The sequence below is a fragment of the Dasypus novemcinctus genome, chromosome 11, assembly GCF_030445035.2.
Source record: "Dasypus novemcinctus isolate mDasNov1 chromosome 11, mDasNov1.1.hap2, whole genome shotgun sequence".
Lineage (NCBI taxonomy): Eukaryota > Metazoa > Chordata > Mammalia > Cingulata > Dasypodidae > Dasypus > Dasypus novemcinctus.
The window spans coordinates 18,428,931-18,453,029 of NC_080683.1; the positions used below are offsets into that span (position 1 = coordinate 18,428,931).

Consider the following 24,099-nt stretch of genomic DNA (forward strand, 5'->3'; position numbering starts at 1 on the left):
GCCTGTGGGTCTCCACAGCACCTGGGCCCTGCCTACTTTTTCAACCTCATTTGGTGCCACACGCCCCTTGGTTCCCTGTACTTCAGCCATGCTGACCAGGTCCCTTCAGTTCCTCCAAGACACCGTAGCCTCTCCATGGACATCCCCTGGGCTGCTGGGAACTCTTCTCTCCCATCGTTTCCTGGTGGGGCCCTTCATTTCAGAGAGGCCTTCACTGACCACGATCCTCCACTTCTATTCTCTAACCTCACAGTGTGTTCTCCGTTTTCTTCACTGTACTCATCAGAATTTGTAATTATTTGATTATTTATTTGTTTATTGTCTCTTTCCCACCCTAGGAAAGGGCAGGGAGGATATCTACCTTGTTCACCTCTGAAAAGCCAGTGTTAGGCACATAATAGAGCCTCAGTAACTATTTGTTAATTGAATGACCAGTGCTGCATCCAGCCCTTAAACCCTGTACCATGCTTTCTATTTAAAAAATGTTTATTTGCAGATTTTAAATGAAAGTCTTTCTATTAATGGAACTATCTCACAATGTAAGGTGGGTGAAGTGTGTTTTTAGAATGAGGATCTCTCTAACCCTCTTCTCCAGCTCAACTAATGGCTCCTTCCTCATTCCTCTCATTCTGGTTTTGTTTCAAATGAGGTATAACCGACATGCAATATATAGCACAAATTTGAAAAGAATTTTACATATGTAACACATCCATGGAGCCACCACCCAGATCAAGATGTAGATGGTCCCTCAAGTTCCCTCTCAGTCAATACTCTCCAAAAGGTAGCCACTCTCATAATTTCTGTCGATATAGGTCAGTTTTGACTGTTTCTTAGCTTATAAGTGGGGACATACAGCTTGTATTCTTTCACATCCAGCTTTTTTTTCTTGCTCAAAAGTCAGATTTCGAGATCCATCCCTGTTGTAATATGTATCAATAATTTGTTGGTTGGTTTTTTTTTATAACTTTGGAGAAAAAAGTCAGATTTTGAGATCCATCTATGGTGTAATATGTAGCAATAATTTTTTTTATGGCTTTAGAGTATTCCTTTGAGGGAATATAGTACAGTTTATTTATCCATTCTACAATTGAAGAACATTTGAGTTGTATCCAGTTATTGACTATATGAGCAATGCTGCTGGAGATATTAGTGTGCAAGTATTTGGGCAAATGGGCACACTCATTTCTGCTGAGCATATGTCCAGGACTGTAAGTGGTCCCAGATAGGTGTATGTTCCATGCTTCAAAGTGGCTGTATCATTCTATTTATTTATTTATTTATTTTTAAAGATTTATTTTATTTATTTCTCTCTCCTTCCCCCCCACCCCCCTCCCAGTTGTCTATTCTCTGTGTCCATTTGCTGCATGTTCTTGTTTTTGCCCGCTTCTGTTGTTGTCAGCAGCACGGGAATCTGTGTTTCTTTTTGTCGCATCATCTTGCTGTGTCAGTTCTCGGTGTTTGCAGCACCATTCCTGGGCAGGCTGCGCTTTCTTTCGTGCTGGGCGGCTCTCCTTACAGGGCTCACTCCTTGCACGTGGGGCTCTCCTACGCGGGGCCACCCCTGCGTGGCAGGGCACTCCTTGCGCGCATCAGCACTGCGCATGGGCCAGCTCCACACGGGTCAAGGAGGCCCAGGGTTTGAACCGTCGACCTCCCATGTGGTAGACGGACGCCCTAACCACTGGGCCAAGTCTGCTTCCCTGGCTGTACCATTTTAGACTCCCACCAGGAGTGTAAGAGAGGCCCACTTGCTCCATCTCCTTACCAACACTTAATATTTCCTTATACTTAATTTTAGCCATTATAATGAATACGTAGTATATTTCTTTGAGTTTTTAATTTGCTTTCTGATGAGAAATGATGTTAAGTGGTTTTTTCATACTTATCGGCCATTTGGATATCTTGGTGTAAGGGTATATATGTGTGGATTGCCTGTATGTATGAATTGCCTGCTCTGGTATTTTGTGCCTTTTTAAAAAAAGTATAGTCCATTTTTTTCTCATGGATTTATATGAGTTCTTTTTACGTTTTGGATATGAGTTATTTAGCAACTATAGTATTGAAAATATCTTCTGCTAGTCTCAGGCTTGCACTTTCATGCTCCTAATAGTGTCATTGGATAAGCAAAAGTTCTTAATTTCAATGAAATCTAATTGAACACTCTTTCATTTTATGATAGTGCTTTCTGTGTTTGGCTTAATGAATTATTGCAGGTCTCTTGTGTTTTTAACCAAAGAATAGAGTGGGGAGATATTAAAAGAGGGACTCAGTACAGTTGAAATGGCTTTCAAGACCAAGATGTTTGCAGCGTGGTCATAAAACAGGAAGCTCCCCCAGTTCTCCTCGTCTAGATCCAACCCATCCCTCCAGGCCTTGCTCAAACCTTCCTTCTTCATAAGGAAGCGGCCAGCTTATCCTAATGCTCATTTTGGGAAGAGCCAAGCTAGGTTAACCGCATACATGGGTAACTTTTAATTTTTTTAGTGTTGGTAACTTCTTAATGGGAAATGTTTTAGGTTGAATTGTACTCCCCGACAATTACCCCTGAAAAATTCAATTCAGTTAGGCAACGCAGAAACGACACCACATAGACAAAGAGTCATTCACCAGGTATATTTGAAGTCTAAGCTCTTTGAGCTATACACGTGCACAAATGATTCAGTTGGTGGAAATCTCCCCCTTCCCCTCCATTTTTAAACTTTTCAAACTTAAAATAGTGCTAAAGAGGTTTGCATAATGTGCGTCATGGAAATGCTGAGGCAATTCTGACTTTCACAGTGCTAGGAGGTGCCACTGAAACATTTCAAGGAGTCCTTCCCACTTTTTACCACTTTCCAGGGAAAATTTCCCTTTATCCCCTCCCCAGACTCAACTCAATGAAAGAATTACTTGATCTGAGACGGAATTAACACTGACACATCACAATAAATTCCACTAAGACTAACCACATAGATCATACACTCCACTGACTACATTTTATGACGGCACAGAATGGTCATTTCAACTTTTACTAAATTTGATTGGAAATGTCTGATGTGTCTGTTTTAAAAAAATTAAAAAATAATATCCAAACATTTCCACTCATCCAGATTTCTTAAGAACTTACATTCTGAAAATTCTGGGTAGCTTAAAAAGTCAAATGACCTGTAGATGAGATTCAAAGCAAAATGGCTGACTGCTATAGTTATTCATCTGAACAGCGGAGGGCCACATTTTGTCCATTAGAGGGCATCCTCTCCCCACTATTAAGTCTTTAGTCTTCGAATTGTCAATGAAAAACAGAAAAAACCTCCACAGCAAAGGGAAGTCAAAGCATTTGCTTATTACATACTCCTCAGAGTTTTATTTTTAAAGGAGTCTTCATCTTTCTTATTGAAACTCAGGATTTTACAAGCAATGCTCTCCTCAGTTTCACCTGTACTGTGTCCAGTACTATATTGCTATATTCACAGTAGAACGGACTTTAATTTCTGAGTGATTAGTGTATGTTTTAAGTTTCTGATGAAACTAACATACACCCTAGTCAAAAACTACAACAATCCTTCAATCTGTTGGCTGTGCTATTGTTCTTGTGTGTTTTTCTGAGGCTTGGGTAATGTAAGTATTTCCCCACTCTGTCGTAGTTTGCATTTATATCTAAAGTAATTCATTAATGTATAGGAGTAAATAAGACCTGACACATACAGCAGAAGGTAATGGTTATATAGGTATATCTTCTGTAATGCACTTTGGGCTAGAGGAATAGAAAAATCATTACATATGTATGAAAACAACTTTTTGAGCATGTGGGCATTTGCATGAGTAGGATCGGCATACATATATCTGTCATTCTTTCCCATTTTAAAATGCTCAGATGCTGCTACATTCTGGAGATTTAGCTTCATCTAAATTGTCTATAACTGACACTTGCATTGTTGCTTTATTCAAAAACAAATGGTTCTTCATAGAAAGATGTTGACTAGCCATTTATATAGGGGCATGGGATGTTTTGTGCCCTTTCAAAATTCAGCATTATCCATAATAGAGTGTAATATTATCAGATTATCTGTATTAGTATATGAATGCATTCATAAGCAATGCACATAGTATGTTCTTAAGCAGCTGATGGCTGAACAATCACTAAATAAAAAACACCCAGATTTTAAAAGCACAGCTGAAACATTTGTACAAATATACAAAGAGAAAAAACAATCATTCAGATACCATGAAACTTTTGTAATAAATAGGTTTGTCCAAAATCGGTCTCTATCACCCTGGACAAGCCTCCCCAATGAAGCTGGGAAAGTTCTAATAGGGAAGTGGTGTTTAAAATCTACTGAGGGATATCTTTGGGGCCAAGCTCAGTTTTGCCTCCAGGAGTTTTAAAAGAGCTATGAAGTATTGACTCAAAAGAGTGAATATACCCAGACTTGTTGAGCTGAATGATGCTGACAATTTTCCTAATCTAGATAGGACATGGCTGGATGCTGAAAATCTGTGAGTTTAGTGTATTCTCAAATCATGAAAATAAATGCTGGTGATCATGCATGTCCTGGGAATGTTGGGATGCAGAGGACTGAGTGAGACCAGATAGGGGTATCTCATGCAGCCAAAGTCAAGTTTACATATGGTCCTATTTAAGTGGCCAGGAAAAAACAATGCACACACCTCAGGACTGGGACTGAGACAGCTCACAAACAACACGGGTGCTATTTGTTACTGATATGTCTGGCTTGGATCGGCACGAGAGAATGAAGATATAGGCTGTGCTGATTGTTTAATAAGGAAACGCTACCTTTTTTTTTTCTAGAACCTACTAAATAATGGATTACACATGATGGGATATGATATGATCAGGAAGCATATCACCTTTTCCTAGCCCTTTTGTCCGAGAGGCTTGATTACAAGGAAAGAATCTCAATCAACCAAACACTCAGGAATTTAAAGGCAATTAATTTTTCCCCCCACAAACAAACAACAGGAAGGGAAAAAAAAAAAAAAAGCATGATAAAGAGACAGATATTATCGTCCGGGCGGAGCGGTGAGTTCAGTTGGACACGGAGGGTGGCAGGCCGGGGCGCCGGGTCTGGATGATTTTTGGCTTTGGAGAAGTCTTTGGATCCTCTTCTTCCTCTATGTCACTGTCACACACATGCACAACGACACTCGGAGTGGACTCAGTCCCTGCGTGGAGCTCATACTTCTCTCCTGAAAAGCAGGAACAATGGCGGGTGAAAAGGGGGAGGGATTTCAAAGCAGGTTTTTTGGCAAAGTTTGCATGAAGAAGTAGAGAAAACATTTTACAGTTCTCAGGAAACCTGGGAGCTTCTCCAGGGATGGACAGGGTATGGGAAAGTGGGATGACATCCATCTGTCATTGTGTCCCAGCTCTACCACTTACCGAATGTCCAACCATGAACAAAACACTTAACCTCTCTTAGCCTCAGCATTTTTCAATTGTCCACTGCAAAATGGTCAAATCTATATTCCATAGGATTGTGGCAAGGATTGAATGGGTCTGGCAGTTACTTATTAGTTTCTCTGCTATTTCCCAGTTCAGTAACCTTGAGACAACCACTTCACTTCTTCATCTTTTGGATAAGCTAGCCTGTAAGTTCCCCTCCAGCTGTACATTTCTTATAGGAAGGGCTTCCCCAGGATGGAATAAAGTGGGGTGAACGCTTGTCCAGGATTTGCAGCAGTTACTGGGTAACTGGGTTAGATGACCATCCAGGACCCTTCCGGTCCCAAAAGTCTATCATTCTAGACTGGCTCATTTTATAGTCAAATTCTATTAGCTGACTAACTTCCTGTTGTCTGTTTTACTTGAGTGGGTATTTATTAAGCATTTTTCATGGTCTGGCCCTTCCTAGGGCTACAACGCATGATAAAAAATATGTGTGTTCATGAGAGCAGAGTCCGGTGGAGGCATATGGGAAAGAGAGAGCATCACAACATAACATGGTGAGGGCTAGGTGGCAATTTATGTCAAGGACTAGGGTACCAAATTGGAGGATGTGACTGACTCCAAAAGGCTTCACAGAGGAGCTGATAATCTACCTGGGTGTAAAAAACAATCTGCGTGCTTGTAACTTTTCAGCCTGACCGTTGACATACTCATCTTAAACTTTTCCCAGCATCTAATCCTATACTCGCCACCCTTCATGAATTAACAGAAAAATAAAAAACAATGTCTTCCAGACAACCTCCTGTTTAGTAGCTCCCCTGGTCTCACCAGGTCAACTCCAGATTTCTTAGACGAACACAGAAGACTCTATGATCTCTCACTGATCTTTGCCAATATTACTTCTATTGGTTCCCTGTTTGCTTCAGTCAGACTGGTTTATCTGTTGACCTCTAAACATGACAGATAGGTTTTTACACCTATCAAACCAGCTACCTTTATTTGGAAGACTCTCCTCTCCTTGAGAGTTACCTAAATCCTGCCCTCCTTTCAGGATCAAGACTGATACTACCCAGTTTAGCAATTTTGGCTATTATTCTGTGGTTAATAGAAAATGTCTTCTCTGTGCAAAAGTATTGCCAATTCCATTCATAGGGCACTTATTATGTGCTGCTGTACATATCTTCGTAAGCCTCACTGGTGAAAACAGTAAAATCCTGCAAAGTCCAGTTTAAAATTTCTAGGTGATAACATCAGGTAATGAAGAACACTGATAATGCAATAAGTATCAGTGCTGGAAGACTTAAACATATGTCAGCCATATGCGGCTAATTGTTCTCTCCCGTTAAGGTTCACAGAAGTCTTTATCCGAACCTCTGTAACATCTTGTTGTGAAGAGTAAAGGTATTCCTGAGTGACGGCGAACATTTAAAAAAACTGGAGGAGCATTACACCTCCAGCATTGCCATGCAGATAGGCTAAGAGAAATGGAATGTGCCAGAGCCATAGAAATGTGACTACTGAAAACCTTCAACTCTGGATTTGGTGAAATTGTAGGTAGCCTGGAGAACTGTGTCAATGAGTATTAAATCCCTGATATAAGAGAGTTGACGAGGACCAGTTTGGATGCAGTAAAGGACAGTGACAGAAACAGGGGAAATGGACCAGAGCCAGGAAGGAGACCCTTGCCTACGTCACTCATGCTAAGGTTTGCTTTCTCACCTTTGCAAGCCACCTGATGGCTGGCCTCGCCTAACCACGCCTTATCCGGCCTGAAATTACTCTACTTGGGTAACGTGTAGTGCAGATTGGTGCTGCCTAACATTCACTTAATTGAGTGGGTTCAGTTTCTCCTGATGTATTTTGTCATTTTCTAAATAAAAGCCCCAAGGGAAAAGAACCACTCCAAATATTGCCAAAGAGAGGAATCTAAATGAAGCTGACCTTTTCTGAGAGTTGTGTGAAAGGCTCTGGGCAAGAGGTGGACAGACCTGGTTGGTGGACTCTGAGTAGTGGTTCTCGAAACATCTGACAATTTACTGGGGTGCTTGTGAAAAACACAGCTTACCAGTAGGGATACAACCCTGTAAATTCTGATTTAGTGAAGCCAGTGTTTTTTACCAAACACCCACCGATGTAACTTGGTGTCTCAGGGTCGCTATCACGTGGCCCCCGTGAGGACAACGGAACACACATAATGTGCCCCTTCCCTTCCTCCACTCTGTGTCATAAATTTTCAATGAAAACCAGTAACTGTGCAGAGAGGATAATGGAGGGAGGGAAGTTGAGGATGTATCAAGGAATCTGGATCAAACCTGGGGCCACTCCCAGCCATCAGCGTTAAACTTTGGCTTCCTTGCTTTTGTTTACAAGCAAGCAAGTCGCTCACAATCCCAGTGCAAACAACGTTGGAGTTGATTCTATTCAGGTTTCTAAATCTTTTGTCTTTCCTTCAGGATTCTTTGATACCGAACAAAAGATACCTTTAAGTAAGGCATAGGAAAAGAAATGATCTGTGAGTAATTAAAGAGGTTGGGTGTTTCTTTTTGTATCTAGGATTTTTTTAAGTTCTTATATTTGAAGAATAAATGCCTTTTGAGAAACACCAAGAGCAGCTGCAGCCCCATTCATTTCTCTGCTGTTTGTGAGTAGAGGGCTAAGCCATGGGCAGTCTCTTATTTTCAGATGGAGGGACGATAGGAAGGAATCTGCAGTACCAGATGAGCATGGCAAAGGTGGGACATAGGCTTGAGGGGACGTAAGGTTGAGGCGGGGGTGATGGTGGGATTCACGCCATAGGACAGACCAGCCAGCCTCCCCTACTCCTTTCCTCACCAGCTGGCAAAAAGCTGACCTTTTGATGAAGTCTTTGGTTTGCCCTGGCATGGATAAATAGTCCCTTAAAGACCTCTCTTATTGCAATGGGTTTACCACCTCAAAAGTAGTTGTTTTTCTTCTCAAAATAGGTGTTCTGGGGGACCAATCAGGAAGGGAAGGGGTGAACACATGGGTATCCTCTGTCTGCAGGATCCAAAGTAAATTTCATGTGAAGTTAAAGTCACATTTCGTTGTAGTAGAGGTATTTTATTGCTGTGATCCCATTAATGCTGACATTTCACTGTTCTATTTTTGGAAACTTTTGCTATCCAAATTCAGCAAAGCTTGACAGAGGCTGAGAGCCCACAAAATAAATAGCTTTGGTCTTGTCGGACTAAATTTTCCTTTTTGTGGCCTCTTTTCCTTTCGGGCTTCAGCTAATTCCTCCACCACTCGGGCTGATGTCAATGCCGTCACTCTGCAAAGGCACAACTAGTCCTGGCTGGGGATGAGAAGCCCATCAGGTCTTGTAGGCACTGGGTGGGGGCAGGCCCTGCTACAGAGCAGTGAGACTGGGCAAATCCAACGAGCCTTTCAAGGGACAAGGCGCGGTTCCCCTGTGACACTACTCACTCCCCTAGCCTGGACTGTCCTTTACCCTGCAAGCCAGAAAGGAGGTCAGTATTAAAAGTTGTCAAAAAGTACATTGGTCAGGGTTTCCCACCTACCTCTAGGAAACAAAATGAAAAATCCTTTAGCACCTGGTCGAAAGTTAAATCCTCATTCAGGCCTCTAGAACCGATTTAGACTTGGTCACTGTTCAGAATAGATGACAAAGCTCTACCTCCTCTTTTCCTGAGTGGGTGGAGATAGGTTGCTGACAACATCTCAATTCCTGCACGTCTCGTGGTAGGAGTGCAGGTGCCTGTGGTGTTCCGGCACAAGTGCGGAGAAGCATGTTGAGAGCTGTCCGTCCAAGAGCCAGAGGAAATTTGCCACCATACCACCATTTGCTCATGGGCCATGAGCTAGCCCCCTTTTAAATTTTCCTTGAAAACTGGTGTGATCATGCAACATTTGGTCAAAGTCAGCATAACTCAACTGCGTTAAGGGTGGGGGATGATCCAAAACTATATTTCTGTGTAGTAAGCAGAATTTAGTCTTTTTGTTGATATTCCTAATTAAAAAAAACTTCTGTGACTGAGGGTAAGGGAAAATTCTCCTATAAATATGTCAGTGATTCCATGGACAAGTCCTTCTATGTGTTCTCTCAAGGAATACAAGATAGAATTCTTGCACCTGAGGATTTCAAAATACATCAAAGTATCACAGGCACAAGGCCAGGGTTTGCCTTATTCCTCAGCATCTATTGCTATTTTTCTTGGAATATTGCTTCTCCTGAACATGATAAACTCCCAGCTTCTACCCTTGTGAAGAGCTCAGCACCCAGGCCTGCTCACGCACCAGCATCTGACTTACCGACACTCTTTATGTGTCCTGCTCTTTCCCAAACTCACATATCTAAAATAGAATGATTTGGTTTCCCTGTCAACCTATGTTTTCTTCCCAGCTTTCTCATTTCTCTCTGAGGTTTCATCACTCTCCCCAACTTCTAGGTGCAAATCCTTAGAGTTGGTCTTCCGTAATCTTCTCTGTCACCCACGGACGTCAGTCAGTTACCAGGCATTATAGAACAGGGCTTTGACACATCTTTTGGCATTTTCCCTCCCCACACACTGCTTATCGTGACTTTTTCCATGACTCACCATCTCCGACCCAGAGTACACTTAGCTGGTTTCCCCATCAAATAACTCTTCTTCCTTGCCAGAATAATCTTCCTGAAACAATTTTTGGAGACTTCTCCTTATCACACACTAGTGACATAACTCTGAGAAAGTCCCACAACTCTGAACCTCCATTTTCTTCATCAATAAAATGGGTATAGTAACCATCTCCCTGATATGCTATGAAATAAAGAAATAGGTTAAATACTTTAGAAAAACCTCCTGAGGTACATGCTATGACTACTTAAACTGATCTTTAGGGAGTTATTTTTGTCCCTGAGGCTCAAAAAAGAATTTCCAGCTTCTAATATGATCAACTAATTTGGTCACACCACACAATAGAAAGAATTAAGCAGCTTACACTTATGAACCTTGTTCGTATGAAATTGAAACTTAGCCTAGTATTATATATTGCCTAACAGCTGCCTCCTGAAAGTTTCCTTGTTGCTCTAATATGGCCTCTCTCTGGGCCAAGCTTAGCATATAAACTCACTACATTCCCCCTGGCATGGGACATGACTCCCAATGATGAGCCTCCCTGGCACCAAGAGATTATTACCAAGCCAACTAGCAATGCATTTGGAAAAAGACCTTGACCAAAACGGGGAAATATTAAATACAAATGAGTTTTTATGGCTAAGAGATTTCAAAATGTGTTAGGAGGTCATTCCAGAGGTTATGCTTATGCACAATTTAGGAGGATCTCACTGACTGCCACGGTAAACAGTACCTCGAGCTGGGGGTTCCTGAGGGCTCTAGAGACACCTGGACACTATAGGCAGGGCAGACAATCCCAGGAATTCAGCACCCTGTCAGTGTAAACTTACCTTGGAATACATGATAACCTATCCCCCCAATGTACTAGAGTTAGACCCATTTATAATTTTCCTACACATGGTTCTTATGCCCCTTTTATTTGAACCTATAATTAGCGCCAAACCCATTAAATATGCATCTCAGAGACTTAAATCTTCAGTCTGTTCATTCACTGGGGGGCCCTGAATCTCAACAGAGTTTCAGCCAACACCTACCCACGAATTCACTGGATTCACCCAGGACAACTAACAAAAGGATGATGATGGACAACACCCATTCCCCAAAACAGAGAGTATCGACAACTTCAAGCAAGACAGATCCACCCAGCTGCCCAATGGGATCTAAGCCCACCCCCCAAATTGAAAGCAGAGTGGGCATCATCATCCCCAAATCCTCAAACTTGAGGAATGAACAAACATAAGAGAGAATGCAACTATAAACTAAAGCAGATTAATTATTATTCTAACAAGGAAGAACTTGTAACATTGATATAAAGGTAGTGGTCACCAGAGGTTCTGAGGGGAGGGAGAGGGAAGAATAGTTATAACATTGGGCATTTATTCCCCCCAGCATGGGACATGACACCCGGGGATGAGCCTCCCTGGCACCGAGGGACCACTATCAACTACCAACTGATGATGCAACTGGAAAATGACCTTATACGGAAGGTTCAATGTGGATCAGCAGAATATCCCTGTCTACATAAAATAACATGACTTTAAAATGCTTTTTGACCTAATGTAAGGGGGAAATGGAAAGGAGAAATGAGTTTATATGGCTACGAGTCTCTAAAAAAGAATCTGGAGGCTGTCAGAAGGATTGCCCTTATGCACAACTGAGCAGAGTCTGAGAGACAGATAAAGCAGATACAACCCCCAGGTATTGGTTCCTTTGAGGGCTAAAGAGACCCATGGGAGTTATGGTCATGGCCGATGGGGTTAACTACCAGGTCAGATGGCCCCTCTTTGGAAATGGTGTTTATGTGTGATGAATCTGGACTCAGATGGGATCTCTCTTCATAAGACTTTCATGCTAATGTGCTGGAGGTGCAGTTAGTGTTGGGGTTTAAGATATATTTAGGGGATTTGAATCTCTGGACTGACAATGTGATAGCCAGGTCCTGAGCCTCAACAGACTCCAACACCTACAATCTGATTCATTGGACTCACCACACTCAGCTAAGATGGAGTTGAAGAAGGACAACCACCACACCATGGAGCCTAGAGTGATTACAACTGAAAATGGGAGGATTGCATCCAGCATCCATGTGGAATCTGAGCCTCCTCTTGACATAGAGGTGCAATGGACACAACCAATCCAATGTCCACATAGAAAAGGTGGCATTGGATTGGGAAAAGTGGACATGGTGGCTGATGGGTATGGGGAAAGGCAGGAAGAGATGAGAGGTGGAGGCGTCTTTGGGACATGGAGCTGCCCTGGATGGTGCTTCAGGGGCAATCACCGGACATTGTAAATCCTCACAGGGCCCACTGGATGGAATGGGAGAGAGTATGGGCCATGATGTGGACCATTGACCATGAGGTGCAGAGGTGCCCAAAGATGTACTTACCAAATGCAATGGATGTGTCATGATGATGGGAATGAGTGTTGCTGGGGGTGGGGGTGGAGAGGTGGGGTGGGGGTGGTGGGGTTGAATGGGACCTCATATATATATATTTTTTTAATGTAATATTATTACAAAGTCAATAAAAAAATAAAAAAATTAAAAAAAAAACATTGGGCATTTGGGGACATTGGAATTGTTCTCTGTGTCCTTGCAATGATGGATACAGGCCATTATACATTTTGTCAAAACCTATAAAACTGTGTGGTGCAAAATGTGAACCATAATGTAAACTATAGACCACAGTTAGTAGCAACACTTCAATATATGTTCATCAACTGTAATAAAGATACTTGTGTGGGAGAGAGAGGGAGTGAGGTATATGGAAATCCCCTATATTTTTGATGTAGTATTTGTGTTATCTAAAGCTTCTTTAATTATTTAAAAAAAACTGAAAGAAAAAAGAATTAAGCAGCTGAATAATCTCAAAGAGCTTTTAATTAGGTAAGTTGCTGTAATGAGCAAGAAGTGAGCAATACTGACTGTATTACACAGGTCAGATGAATAGCTGGGTGTGATGTATTCCCATTCTCAAAATCCAATGAGCTTTTCTCCTCCAACCACAACAGAACCACCTGTTCTGTCTCTTCATTGATAAGTTTCTCTCCTTTCATCTTCTCTCCACTTACCCATTTCCATACCTCTATTCCCATGAGAAGGAAAATCTTAAGTTGCTTTTCCAACCATGCCTCTGATTTTCTTTTCCTGAACCACTTATTTATAATGCTTAATTATATTACCCTTCGTATTATTCATTAGTTATTTCATCTGGTGATGCTTTATATTCCAAGTCACTGACGTTAGGACTCAAACTCCTTTTGTGATTGCTGCTGCATTAGGGTACATGTAAGTGCTCAACAGATACATTCTTGATTTATGAGGGGTGTCAAGCATGGCCATTTGCAGCACAGGTGTATAATTTCCAGTACAAATCCACACATGAATTTTCCTCCTGTAGTTTAACTTAAAGTCTTAGCTCTCCCACTATGCTGCAAACTGTTTAAGGCAGGGCTCTGTCCTGTTTTCAGTATGCTGTCAGCATACTGAACATAGTAGATGTCATAGAGACTTGCCACTTTTTAAACCAAACAACAACCATTAACTGAGCACATACTAGATGCCAGCAAGGGTTCTACGTACTTCACATAAGTTAAGTATTTAATTCTAATAACCACTCTGCAGCATGGGTTTCATAATGTCTAGCTCAGATGGAAACTGAGATGACACAGAACGTAAATGGCAGAGATGGGATTCAAACTCAGGTCTGCCTGACTTCAAAGCATGGGCTCGGAACCCCTCTCTGGCCCTGCCTCTCTTTCTGCTCTCTGTCCTCATGTTCTACAAGAGATGCTCTGGAAAGGAAGCCTAGTCCTAACTTTTACTCTTAACATATTTTCATGGCAACCCATATTTTTGGTCAGTATTTTTTCTCTAGCTAGTGATGTTTACTCCATCTACAGCTTTCCTCTGTGTTTTGGCCCTAAGGCTAGTTACTCTAGGCATGATCTCTGACTTTGGATCGTCTCAAAAAGAAAGCACTCATAAATTATGAAAATGAAAAGCACTATAAATTATAAGCTGAGATCATTTGTACTTCTCATTGGCAGCTCTGGATTCTGGAAAAAGATCTGCTGTTTCCCTCTTTTTTAAATTTTATTATCTCTCATATTAAAGTTGAATTCTCAATAGGAGGGTTAGTGTTGTAGAAGACTGTGTTTTCCATAGATGGTCACAATCTCTCCCATCCCATGTACTCTTCTAGAACTTGCCATTCCTTCATCGAGAAGTGTTCTTTCTGTGTTCCTTCCCCTCGAACCTGGATGGGCCTTTGCCTGTCTTCACTAATGTAGTATGGCACAAGTAGACAGTATGCTTTCTGAGATGAGTTCATAAAATGCCATGCTCTTCCACCTTGCTCTTTTGAGATGCTCATTCTTGGAACACAGATTTCAAAGAAGCCCAAGCAGCCCATGAAGAGGCCCCTGTGGAGAGGAACCCAGGTGTCTGGGCCAGGGCCTACCTGAGCTCTCAGCCAATAGCCAGTACTAATTTCCCAGCTATTTGAGTAAACCACCTTGCAAGTCCATTTCCCAGTCCCCAGTTGAGCTGCTGCAGCAACACTGCATGGGGCAGAGATAAGCTGTATATCCCCATCCCCACCCCCCTGAGCCCTGCCCATATAACAGATCTGTGAGCAGAATAAACGATCGTTGCTTTGTGGCAATCAATAAGTAGACTGTGGGTCATGTAGATTCTCTTCAAAAGCAAGTTAAACTATTACAATTGAGTTGAAATTAGCTGCCTGTTGGGTGCATTTCCCTTTTTTTTTTTTTTGTTCTCTTGCTCAACTATATTACAGTGGATACTTCACCAGTTCCAACGGTTCTTTCCTTGTGGAGGGAACTCCATTAGAACATCACTTCAGATGCCTCCCCTCCCCCTCTTTTATTCCTCTCAGTGGACTATGAGTGACACCTGACAGGTAATTGGGAGAAAGACCTGGAAAGGCTCAGGTGAGCTCCCCCCACCTTTCTCTTCGAGCCTTCTGTCTTCAGAGAGCTCTGTTCTGCTCTGCTCTCAGCCCTGTGGACAGCGCAGGAGAAAAGACCCTGCCGTGTGAGGGGCAGCCCGAGGCTTCCCAGCTCTGTGACTGGGTAAGTCTAAATGACTCTGGCCTCTAGGCTTAGGAAGTCCTGACTGTTGCGCAACTAAGTCACTTTCCTTACTTTATGCTTTAATCAGAAACAAAGCTGGCATTCTTATCTCATCTGTTTTACTTCTTATCTAACACTCAGTGGCTTCAGAGAGAAAATGGGGGAAAGAGGATGTCAGTTGCTCGTCTATACAATATTTTAAAAATGGGTGATCGCTTATTAAGGCAAGTGCTAAGAACTTTTCCAATGGGACTCTTGAACACGCTACCATGCTGGGTTGTGTGCTGAATGCTACACTTTCATTTGGATTATGAATCCTTTTATATTTGCTTGAAAAGAATAAAATATTAAATTCCAATATTAAATAATTTCAGGAAAATGTAGTGGCTTTTCATGTTCATAAGCCACTACAACAACCTCTCCCAAAATGTCTATATTGCAAATGTTGTTTTCAAGAAAAACTAGGGAGTAAAGTATCAGTTCCGATTTATGGAATAATTCAGGTAGAATCTCTGTGTGCGTCAGTTTCACTGAACATGACGGTCTGATGCTGAGATTTAAGAGGGATTGAGAGAAGAGTCCAGAATGATTTAAAATGTTTTCACATTTGGATTTCCTTTCCTTTCAAGTTTAAGCTTAGGACTTAATCAAATTTGGAAAGGAGAAGAATGACCACAAAACTGCCAAGTCCTTTGGAGGTGCCCTGGCACTGATCCAGCTCTTAGGCAGCCAGGAGATGTGGAAAGGAGAGTGCCATGCCCGAAGCAGGAAAAGGGGTAAGAGGTGACTTGAATTCCTTCCCTCCACCCCAGGCATTGGCCAGTATTTGAGCTCATCTTGTCTTTTAACCCTCTCTTCAACTCTGGCAAATAGAAGGCTGGTTTGTCTCCAGGCAAGGATGTTACCCAACAGAAGGACTGAGGTAAGTGAAAAACACCCTTGCATCTGGAAATGTAATGTGGATTTTTTAATTATATAAGGAATGGGGTGAAGGTGAACACGGGCATGTAGCTGGTAAGGACCAAGAATGCTAAAGCTACTACAATGTGTAGAACTGCCAATTCCAAACTATCCTAGCTCCTGCACTGAGAAACAGCTGAACACAGACACTTGTATTTTAATAGGAGACTAAGATATGGTTTGAAAATCAAAGTGATAATAATTAGATAACATATACTGAGCATTCACCATGTCCAGGTGCCAGACATATCAATTTATATGGATTATCTCAGCCATATCTCTTAAGAACTCCATTACACTGTTGAGACTGAGGCACATTGAGGTTAAGAAACTGACTTTGTATCACACAGTTAATAAAAGGTGGAGTCAGGATTCAAACTCACATTCTGAATTTTAATTATCATTTAAAACAAGAGGAAAACCTCTCTTCACACTGGATCTTCTTTTGCAACTACAAAATAAAAGAGGAGATATTCTGAAGTAAAGACACTTAATGGAGACCTGTAAGATCATGGTTGTTTACCGGTGCCTATTTACAAGGTCAATTTAGGTCTGGAGAAAGAATTTACTTTCCAGGTAGAAGTGGAAAGGGGATTCAGAATTAAAAGAAATGTTCCAGGGAAGAAAGCTCCTTACATTTTTTTTTTTCCTCTCTGGTTCCTTTTTATTTCCATGAGGTCATATGTAATTTTGGTAGACCCAGGAGAAAATGCAGGTAGACTTTAGTGCAAGAACAATCCACCAGATTGTATCTCTGTCCCTTTTCCTTGTGCAGCAGCTGCTTTTACCAAAGAATGTTCTCAAAACCTGGGTGACCATGTTTAAAGCCACGTATAGATGAAATTCAAACATTTCATTGGCAGCTCAGAGAAAAACGACTATATGTAAACGGTAACAACAACTACAACCACTACAAAGGACACCTAAATTGTGCTTAACCGTGTGGCAGGCACTATTCCAGATGCCTTATATACATTAGTTCATTTAATAGTGGAGGAAACACTTCTTAGAGTGATATCCTGCTAAACAATATTGCTCAGAGAGAATTATCATAGCATCTACCATTTATTTGATCATTACTATGTGTCAGGCACTGTGCTAAGGGCTTTATGTCTATTGATTATTCCGTCTTCATGACAACCATCTTCATGACAACCTTCAAGTCATCAAATAATTACCATCAAAAACAAAAAGAGGTACAGAGAGGTGAAGTAATGAGCTCAAGGTCACTGCAAGCAAGAATTGGAGCCACGACTCCAATCCAGCTATGGCAATAACCATATTGCCACCTGTCATTGGGCATAAGGCTGGGATAGTACAGAGGTGACAGGAGGGCTGCAAATTGAATTTCCTGACACGGCAGGTACAGTATGAGGTCGTTTTAGGAAAATATTATCTATATTAATGCTTAGCTTTTCTGCATTGTTGACCCCATCCTCGGACGGGGGGTCTTTCCTTCAAAGGAAACAGAAGTGGGTCCTTGGTCAGTTGGAGATGGGAGAGAGAGAAAGGACACGAGGAAGAGGAAGAGAAAGAGAGTTATAATACTCTGTAGTTTTGTTGTGAGAGGGGTTCTAGTTCAATAAGAGAACATTTACTTGACTTCTAAGATGAGATTAGCGAGTCTAAGATAATGGATTGTCATTATTACTTCTCCAAACATTTAAGATCTCAAGTATTTCATAGGACAACTGATTGACTGAGGACCTGACTCTGGTTGAGAGGAAGAAGTTGGGCCCTAGAAGAAGGGGAGAAAAAGATGAAGGGAATCACAGAAGGTGGAAGGGTGGGGGATAAAAAGGGAGGGAGATCATAGAACAGGGCTCTCTGACGCCTTGTGATGTGGGGCCTGTCCACGTGGGGTGAAAAGTGAGTGGCAGAGATAAAGAAACACAGTGGGTTGGGAGTGCCCTCGGTCATATCATCATGAGGTTTACTCTCGGTGGATGGACCATACTCTTCTGCCTTTCCCAATATTAGAGACGCAGCTAAGGGAGGAGCTATGGGAACACACAGATACATATACACAACCCATAAGAAAAAAATCTGAAGGATAAATACCATGATTTTTTTTTAAGTACCCATTTTGAGGTGGTAAGATTTGTTAATTCCTCTCTTCCTTTTTTTTGTTCATCTCTATTTTCTGCTTTTCTACAATAAGCATGTTTCTACAATAAGAAAAGAAAGAATATATATTGCTAGTCAATGGTGATTGAAGATGATTGTGGAAGAAAAGTCCTTAAAATGTTTTTCCAGGGAAAATTCTTAGAAAGGGAATAGCAAATTATGAACATATGTTCTAGGATCACAAATCTGAATCCCTTGGGTGGGCAGCTTGACACATAGAGACTGTACTAACTAGAATACTGAATACTGACTGTTTATTTGTCATTCATATGTGTGATAAGAATATGCAATTTTTGGACAAGAGCTGAGGTGTTACATAGTACTCATACCACAGGCATATTTTAAAAGCAGAATTTTCTCTACCTTTGAATCAAAGTCTGAAATAGAAAATGCTTCTTCCTAAGTTACATTAATTAATGAAATACATTTTCCATTTTGGGGAACCAAGCAGCAGCACCAGCAAAACTGCTTTACAACGGCACGTTTTGATGGAGAAGAATTTGGAAAGAAATCTAAATATAGCAGACGCTCACAACTTGAAACTCGAGTACCATTTTAAAGCCTTCTCTGCAGTTAACTAAAATTGATCTCCTTAACAAGAGCTAAAAATAGCAGGAGGAAAAAAAGGGAATAGACAATGACTTTTCATATCGTTCCCTGCAGGCATTTTCGGTGACAAGGAACATGACCTTCCAGAGACATCCTAGAGAGCAGAATGAAGCTATTTACTTCGCGGCCCGCCTCTGATTTGGCCGAGGTATTTCATGTCCCATCTCGGTTTAAGCACCCATTTGGTATGGTGTGCCGCTCCACTGCAGGCATTTTTGCTGACTAGTAGGAATCAGCTCTTGCTGGGTTGTGCTTTTGTTTTTCCTATTTTGTTTTACATCAGAAAAGAGCATAGCACTGCACTGCTCTTGGAGTCCAAAATGATAGACATTATAAAATAAGTAAAAATATTCAATCCATTCCATGAGGTTAAGCATACCTTATTTAGTCCAAGTCATTGATAAATGGTAGGCTTCTGTAAATCACCAGGGGAGGCTAACAAAATGTAGAAAGTCTCTGTTTAATAGACAATAACTGCCCCCTTAAACAGTGCACAGAAAGTCAAAATCCAATCCACATGTTGATACTGGAAGAAATCATCAGACGTGCCATAAATAAATGAATGCAGTGGATGTGTTTTAGGGGACTTTAAGCAGAGAAACCAAATGTGGAGAGACAAAATGTAAAAGTTGTTTTCTATTTTTTTAAAATTATCTTTTACAACAATCTTGAATTGTTCATGATGAAATTAATTTTACTCTTCAAGAGATCTCTCTGGTTTCAGAAACTTTTCCCTCCCCGGACCATGGCAAGGGGCCTCACTTGACCAATCCCTCTCTCCTACCTCTGCTCCCTGTCAGGGTCAGAGGACATATTTTCACTTCCCAGCTGGGCAACTGTGGGCAAGTTACCTAACTGCACATTCCCTTGCTGGATAAATGGGGACAACTACAGTACCTGTCTCATAGAGCTGCTATGGGCATTAAATGAGGTAATACACTAACATGCTTAGATAAGCGCCTGACACATAGTAAGCCCAATATATAAGTTTTAGGCATTGCTTTCATTACTGAAAATGTATTTCTACTTTATCTCTTTTACTTATTCTCTGACCAAAAACAGGACATACAGCCATGGGGACAATGATTAAGAATGTTTGAAATTGTGCCTCTCAATTTCCAGAATATAAACTTGCTCTAACTACAATATACAGAACTGAGAGATGTTTCTCAAGTGTCATGGATCCCTGTCTGATGCTGTAACATCATGTTGGGTATTTCAAAGGATACAGGTTTGGGTTTGATCATGGTTCCTTTGCAATTGCATTGTTCACTCCTTGCTTGTTTCTAGAATTCCTCTAGAATTTTTAGGGAGCCTGAGGTGGCCTCCTCTGGAAGAGGGTCATCAGGAAGTCATTTTGTCTCCTTTTCCTAAAGAACGGAGATGCTGTTTTACCTCTTGATTGTTTGAGCTGTGGCCTGTGCCCTCACAATCCCATTTGTTTTCCATGAAAGCATCCTAATGACACATTTTATTGCCTTCCATGGACAGCTAGGCTTGTTACAGGGTGCACTAGCCAGTCGCTGTACTGGAGTGCTCCTCAGTCGGAGGATCATTCACCCTGGGTCGCTGCTCTGTGACGTTCTTTCCTGAGCCTTGCTTGTTCCCAGCATCTTCTGATTTTTACCTCTTCTTCTCAGTCATGCAGTTCTACCAATTTAGCAACGTTAGTCATTCCTCTTAAGCAAAACATCCATTTCTTTGATCACTTGAGGTGCTTTTCTTTGCCCTCATTCTAATTTGTTTCTGTATTTCTGGAAGTGAGTTAGTCATCCTGTAGCATGGAATGAATTACAATTTGTCTCTGAAACAATTTGGCCAAAGGACTAAAAATGAATTTTACCAGATCTTTTTTTTTTTTTTAAATAGAAGTCCTCTCTTTACAGAAAACATTTATTTAGTGCTGTTCAATTCAGTCTGGCTAAAGCTATAAGTAAGCAATAATTTGCCTGTGAAGAAACTATCTCTAGGCAGGATAACAGCTCTAACCTCTACCCTTATTCATTCATTCATTCATTCATCTAATATTTATTATCTACCACTGGCCAGGTGCTATTAAGTACAGGGGCTACCGCAATGCATAAAACATGCATTCTGTCCTCATAAAGTATGGAAAACAACAAGTTGAACAACAGAAAATCACCATAAGAAGAAGTGAGCATTTGTGCAAAATGCCAAGAGGAGTCTGAGCGAGCAACTTCTTGCATCGGCAGCTGAATGAGAAGGAGGGAAGACGCAGAGTGGAGAGGGAGGATGCAGGGTATGACCCTGCTCCCTGCTTGTTGCAGCTGGAACGGGTATGACCCTGCTCCCTGCTTGTTGCAGCTGGAACAGCCGTGAACCAGCTAGTGCTCCCATAGGACCTCTGTGATATTTCCAACTCAATTGTTGTATACAAATCATTCATCTGTGTGGGGTGAGGAGCTTCCAGGACACAGGAAGGGGACACATGGGTAATCAGATAAAGGAAAACATATTCCAAATGCTGGTGAAGGATGGAAAGAAAGAACATCCACATTGCAGCTGTTTCATGGATTAAGCTGCTCCTTAAAGAGCAGGAGACTCCAGCATTTGCTGTTGCACTCCCAATGCACAGGTGTTCCTCTGCACACTTAATGTCCACTAGATTAGGATTTCTGGAGGTAGAGAGTGGAATTAGAGAGAATGATCAATTCAGGGTTAGGAAAATGTTTTGCAAATGCCAAGGCAGTCAGCATTCTTAACAGAAGGCCACTTGGCTGAGTGGTAGAGTTCACTCCCACGAGTCAAAAGGTCCAGAGTTTGAACTCACCGTTGTCACCGATCAGCTGTATGATTTTGGGCAATTCATTCACTTCCCTATAGCTCAGTTTCCTTGGATTTATAAAATGGGAATAATAATAGTTTCTAACTCTTGTGCTTATCTCACTGCAGGGCACTTCTTAAATGGTAGATGGTACATTTACTGTTATAATAGATGGTGAAGGTCGTCGATGAAGTTGACCCTTACATTAGCCGCTCAATTAAGGTAAAGGCTTATATTTTTAACACTATTGACAATTTATTCACAATTCTAAAAAGAGCCCCAGTTTTTCCTCTGCTTCTTTAAAACCAGTTCCTCCTGTGCTCTCCTCCCTGCTGGGCCCAATGACCATTCCATCCACCCCTTCTGCCCCCTGAGGTCACACTTGTCCCTGGCAGTGACTTCCAAATTCAGCTCCAAAAGCCAGTGTGGATGTCTGGGACTTGCTGTTATCTTCACTTTGCATCGAGCTTTGTGAACATTGGCCACAAATTAATTTTCTTTCACGTTATAGATAAAGAAATGATTTGAATTTACTGGATAATTGGCTGCAAGCTGTGTGGACCCGAGGCCAGCTGGGAGGTGATGGTCAGAAGGTCTGACTAAGCCTGGGCCTCCTTTATAAAGAGTGAAGTAGGAAGGAGACTACATTCAAATCCTGGCCATTCTTTCTTCTCTGGGCCTCAGTTTCCTCTCCTGGAAAGTACAGTCTGAGTGGATATCCCTAGGTCCTCTAGTCTAAAATATAGAGGTCCATTTGCTCACATTCAAGGCAACTCTGGAATGCGTGTTCACATGGGTTCTTGCTAAGATCTGTGCTAGGAGGCAAACCGGCAGGTCAAAGGCCCTTGGCTCTGAAGGGCATGTTATGAGTTGGATTTTGTCCCCCTAAAAGCTACTTTGAAATCCCAGTCTAAGTACCTCAGAATGTGGCCTTATTTAGGGATAGGGTTTTTGAAGATATTATTAGTTAAGATGATGCCAAACTGGATTAGGGTGGTCCCTAAGCCAAGGTGACCGGTATACTTATAAAAAGAGGCAATTTGGCCACAAAGACAGACGCAAGGAAGAAGGCCATGTGAGTAAAGAGGCAGAGGATGCAGTTATGCTGCTGCAAGCAAGGACCGCCAAGGATGGCCGGTAACTGCCAGGAACTAGGAAGGAAGGTGTCTCCTCTGCAGGCTTCAGGGAGCCCTGCCCTGCTGGCACCTGATTTCAGACTTACAGCCTCCAGAACTGTAAGACAAGAAATCTCTTGTGTTTTAAGCCACCTGGTTGTATTTTTTAGGGTATGCCTACCTGCCTCTAAGTTTCCTGATTTCCTGTGGGAAACAGCCTTCACAGGCTGGACTTGAGCAGACTCAACTTCTTTGATACGCTGTACAACGTTTTGGAAAGCGTCCCCTCACCTATCCCAAACATGGCTCTCTCCAAGGGGCATGTGCAGAAGCTCAGGATTCCCATAGATGAACTAGACTTTCAAGGAAATCACCTTTCACAAAGAATCACCCTTATTATTGTATTGCTTGTTTCACAGGCCCATCTGAGTTCAACACCTACTGCTTCTCACAATGGCTCACTGAGGGGGAAATCACGACCATTTTAAAAGCCTAGCGAAGCTGAGTGACTTGTTCCTGATTACAAAGAAACTCCCAAGGAGGTTGCACTTCAGAGTGCTATGATTTAGCTTTCAGCCTGCCGGGAGTTCTTAATAATCAAACCGGCCTCATCCTAATCTAAGTACAGTAGGATGACCAACTCATCCTCGAGTCCCAGGAAACCCTCAGACCTGGGCAAATCAGGACAGCTGGTCACTCGACCAGCCAGGGGTCTTTAAGTTCACGGTATGCAAGAATGAACACGTGCGATTATTAAAACTGCAGATTTCTGGGGGGGGATTCTGATTCCAATGTTTTTCTAAGCACACTAAGATACTGATAAGAACTTATTGTAAGTTTATTATTTCTGGTATTCAGCTACCAGTGATTCCCAAACTCACCTGCACATTAGAATCACCTGGGGAGTTTTTTTAAAAATACTGGTGCTTGGATTTTACCTTAGATTAATTAAATTAGAATCTCTTAGGGGTAGAGTCAGGGCATCATGATTATATTTTTAAAGCCCCCTTCTACCCTGGGAGAACTACCAGTAGATAGAATAGACCTAAAGGCCATTATTTACCTTTGGCTCCACCATGCCTAAAACCTCAGCTGTGGCCTAGTTCAGCCCCTCTAGTTTCCACTGTTTCATTTTCTGATATAATACAAGAAAACCACTTTAGAGAGCAAGGAGACATCATCTGCTTAATTTGTGGACATTACCACTTCTAGCTATAAAACATACAGAAACTTTCAGACAAGTGCATAAGGAGATATGCACAAGAAAATTAACCATAGTTTGTTTTAATAGCAAAAAAAAAAAAACTGGAAATAACCTAAATCTAAATGTCTATCAGTAGGCAAGTGGATGAATAAAGTATGATATATTCATACAAGAGAATACTATACTGCAGTGAAACGAATGACTCAGAGCTACATATCCCA

General features: G+C 41.6%; 1 protein-coding gene across 4 annotated transcripts in view; it reads right to left on the reverse strand.

The window, feature by feature from the left end:
- Positions 1-2,598: 2,598 nt before the first annotated feature.
- Positions 2,599-24,099, reverse strand: part of RCAN2 (regulator of calcineurin 2) — a 296,136-nt gene continuing 274,635 nt past the window's right edge. For all 4 annotated transcript variants that reach the window (XM_004454197.3, XM_058306825.2, XM_058306826.2 and 1 more), the window contains one exon: positions 2,599-5,187. In XM_004454197.3, coding sequence (XP_004454254.2) covers positions 5,027-5,187 — 161 coding nt within the window. In that variant the 3' untranslated portion in view covers positions 2,599-5,026. The remainder of the gene's footprint in view (positions 5,188-24,099) is intronic.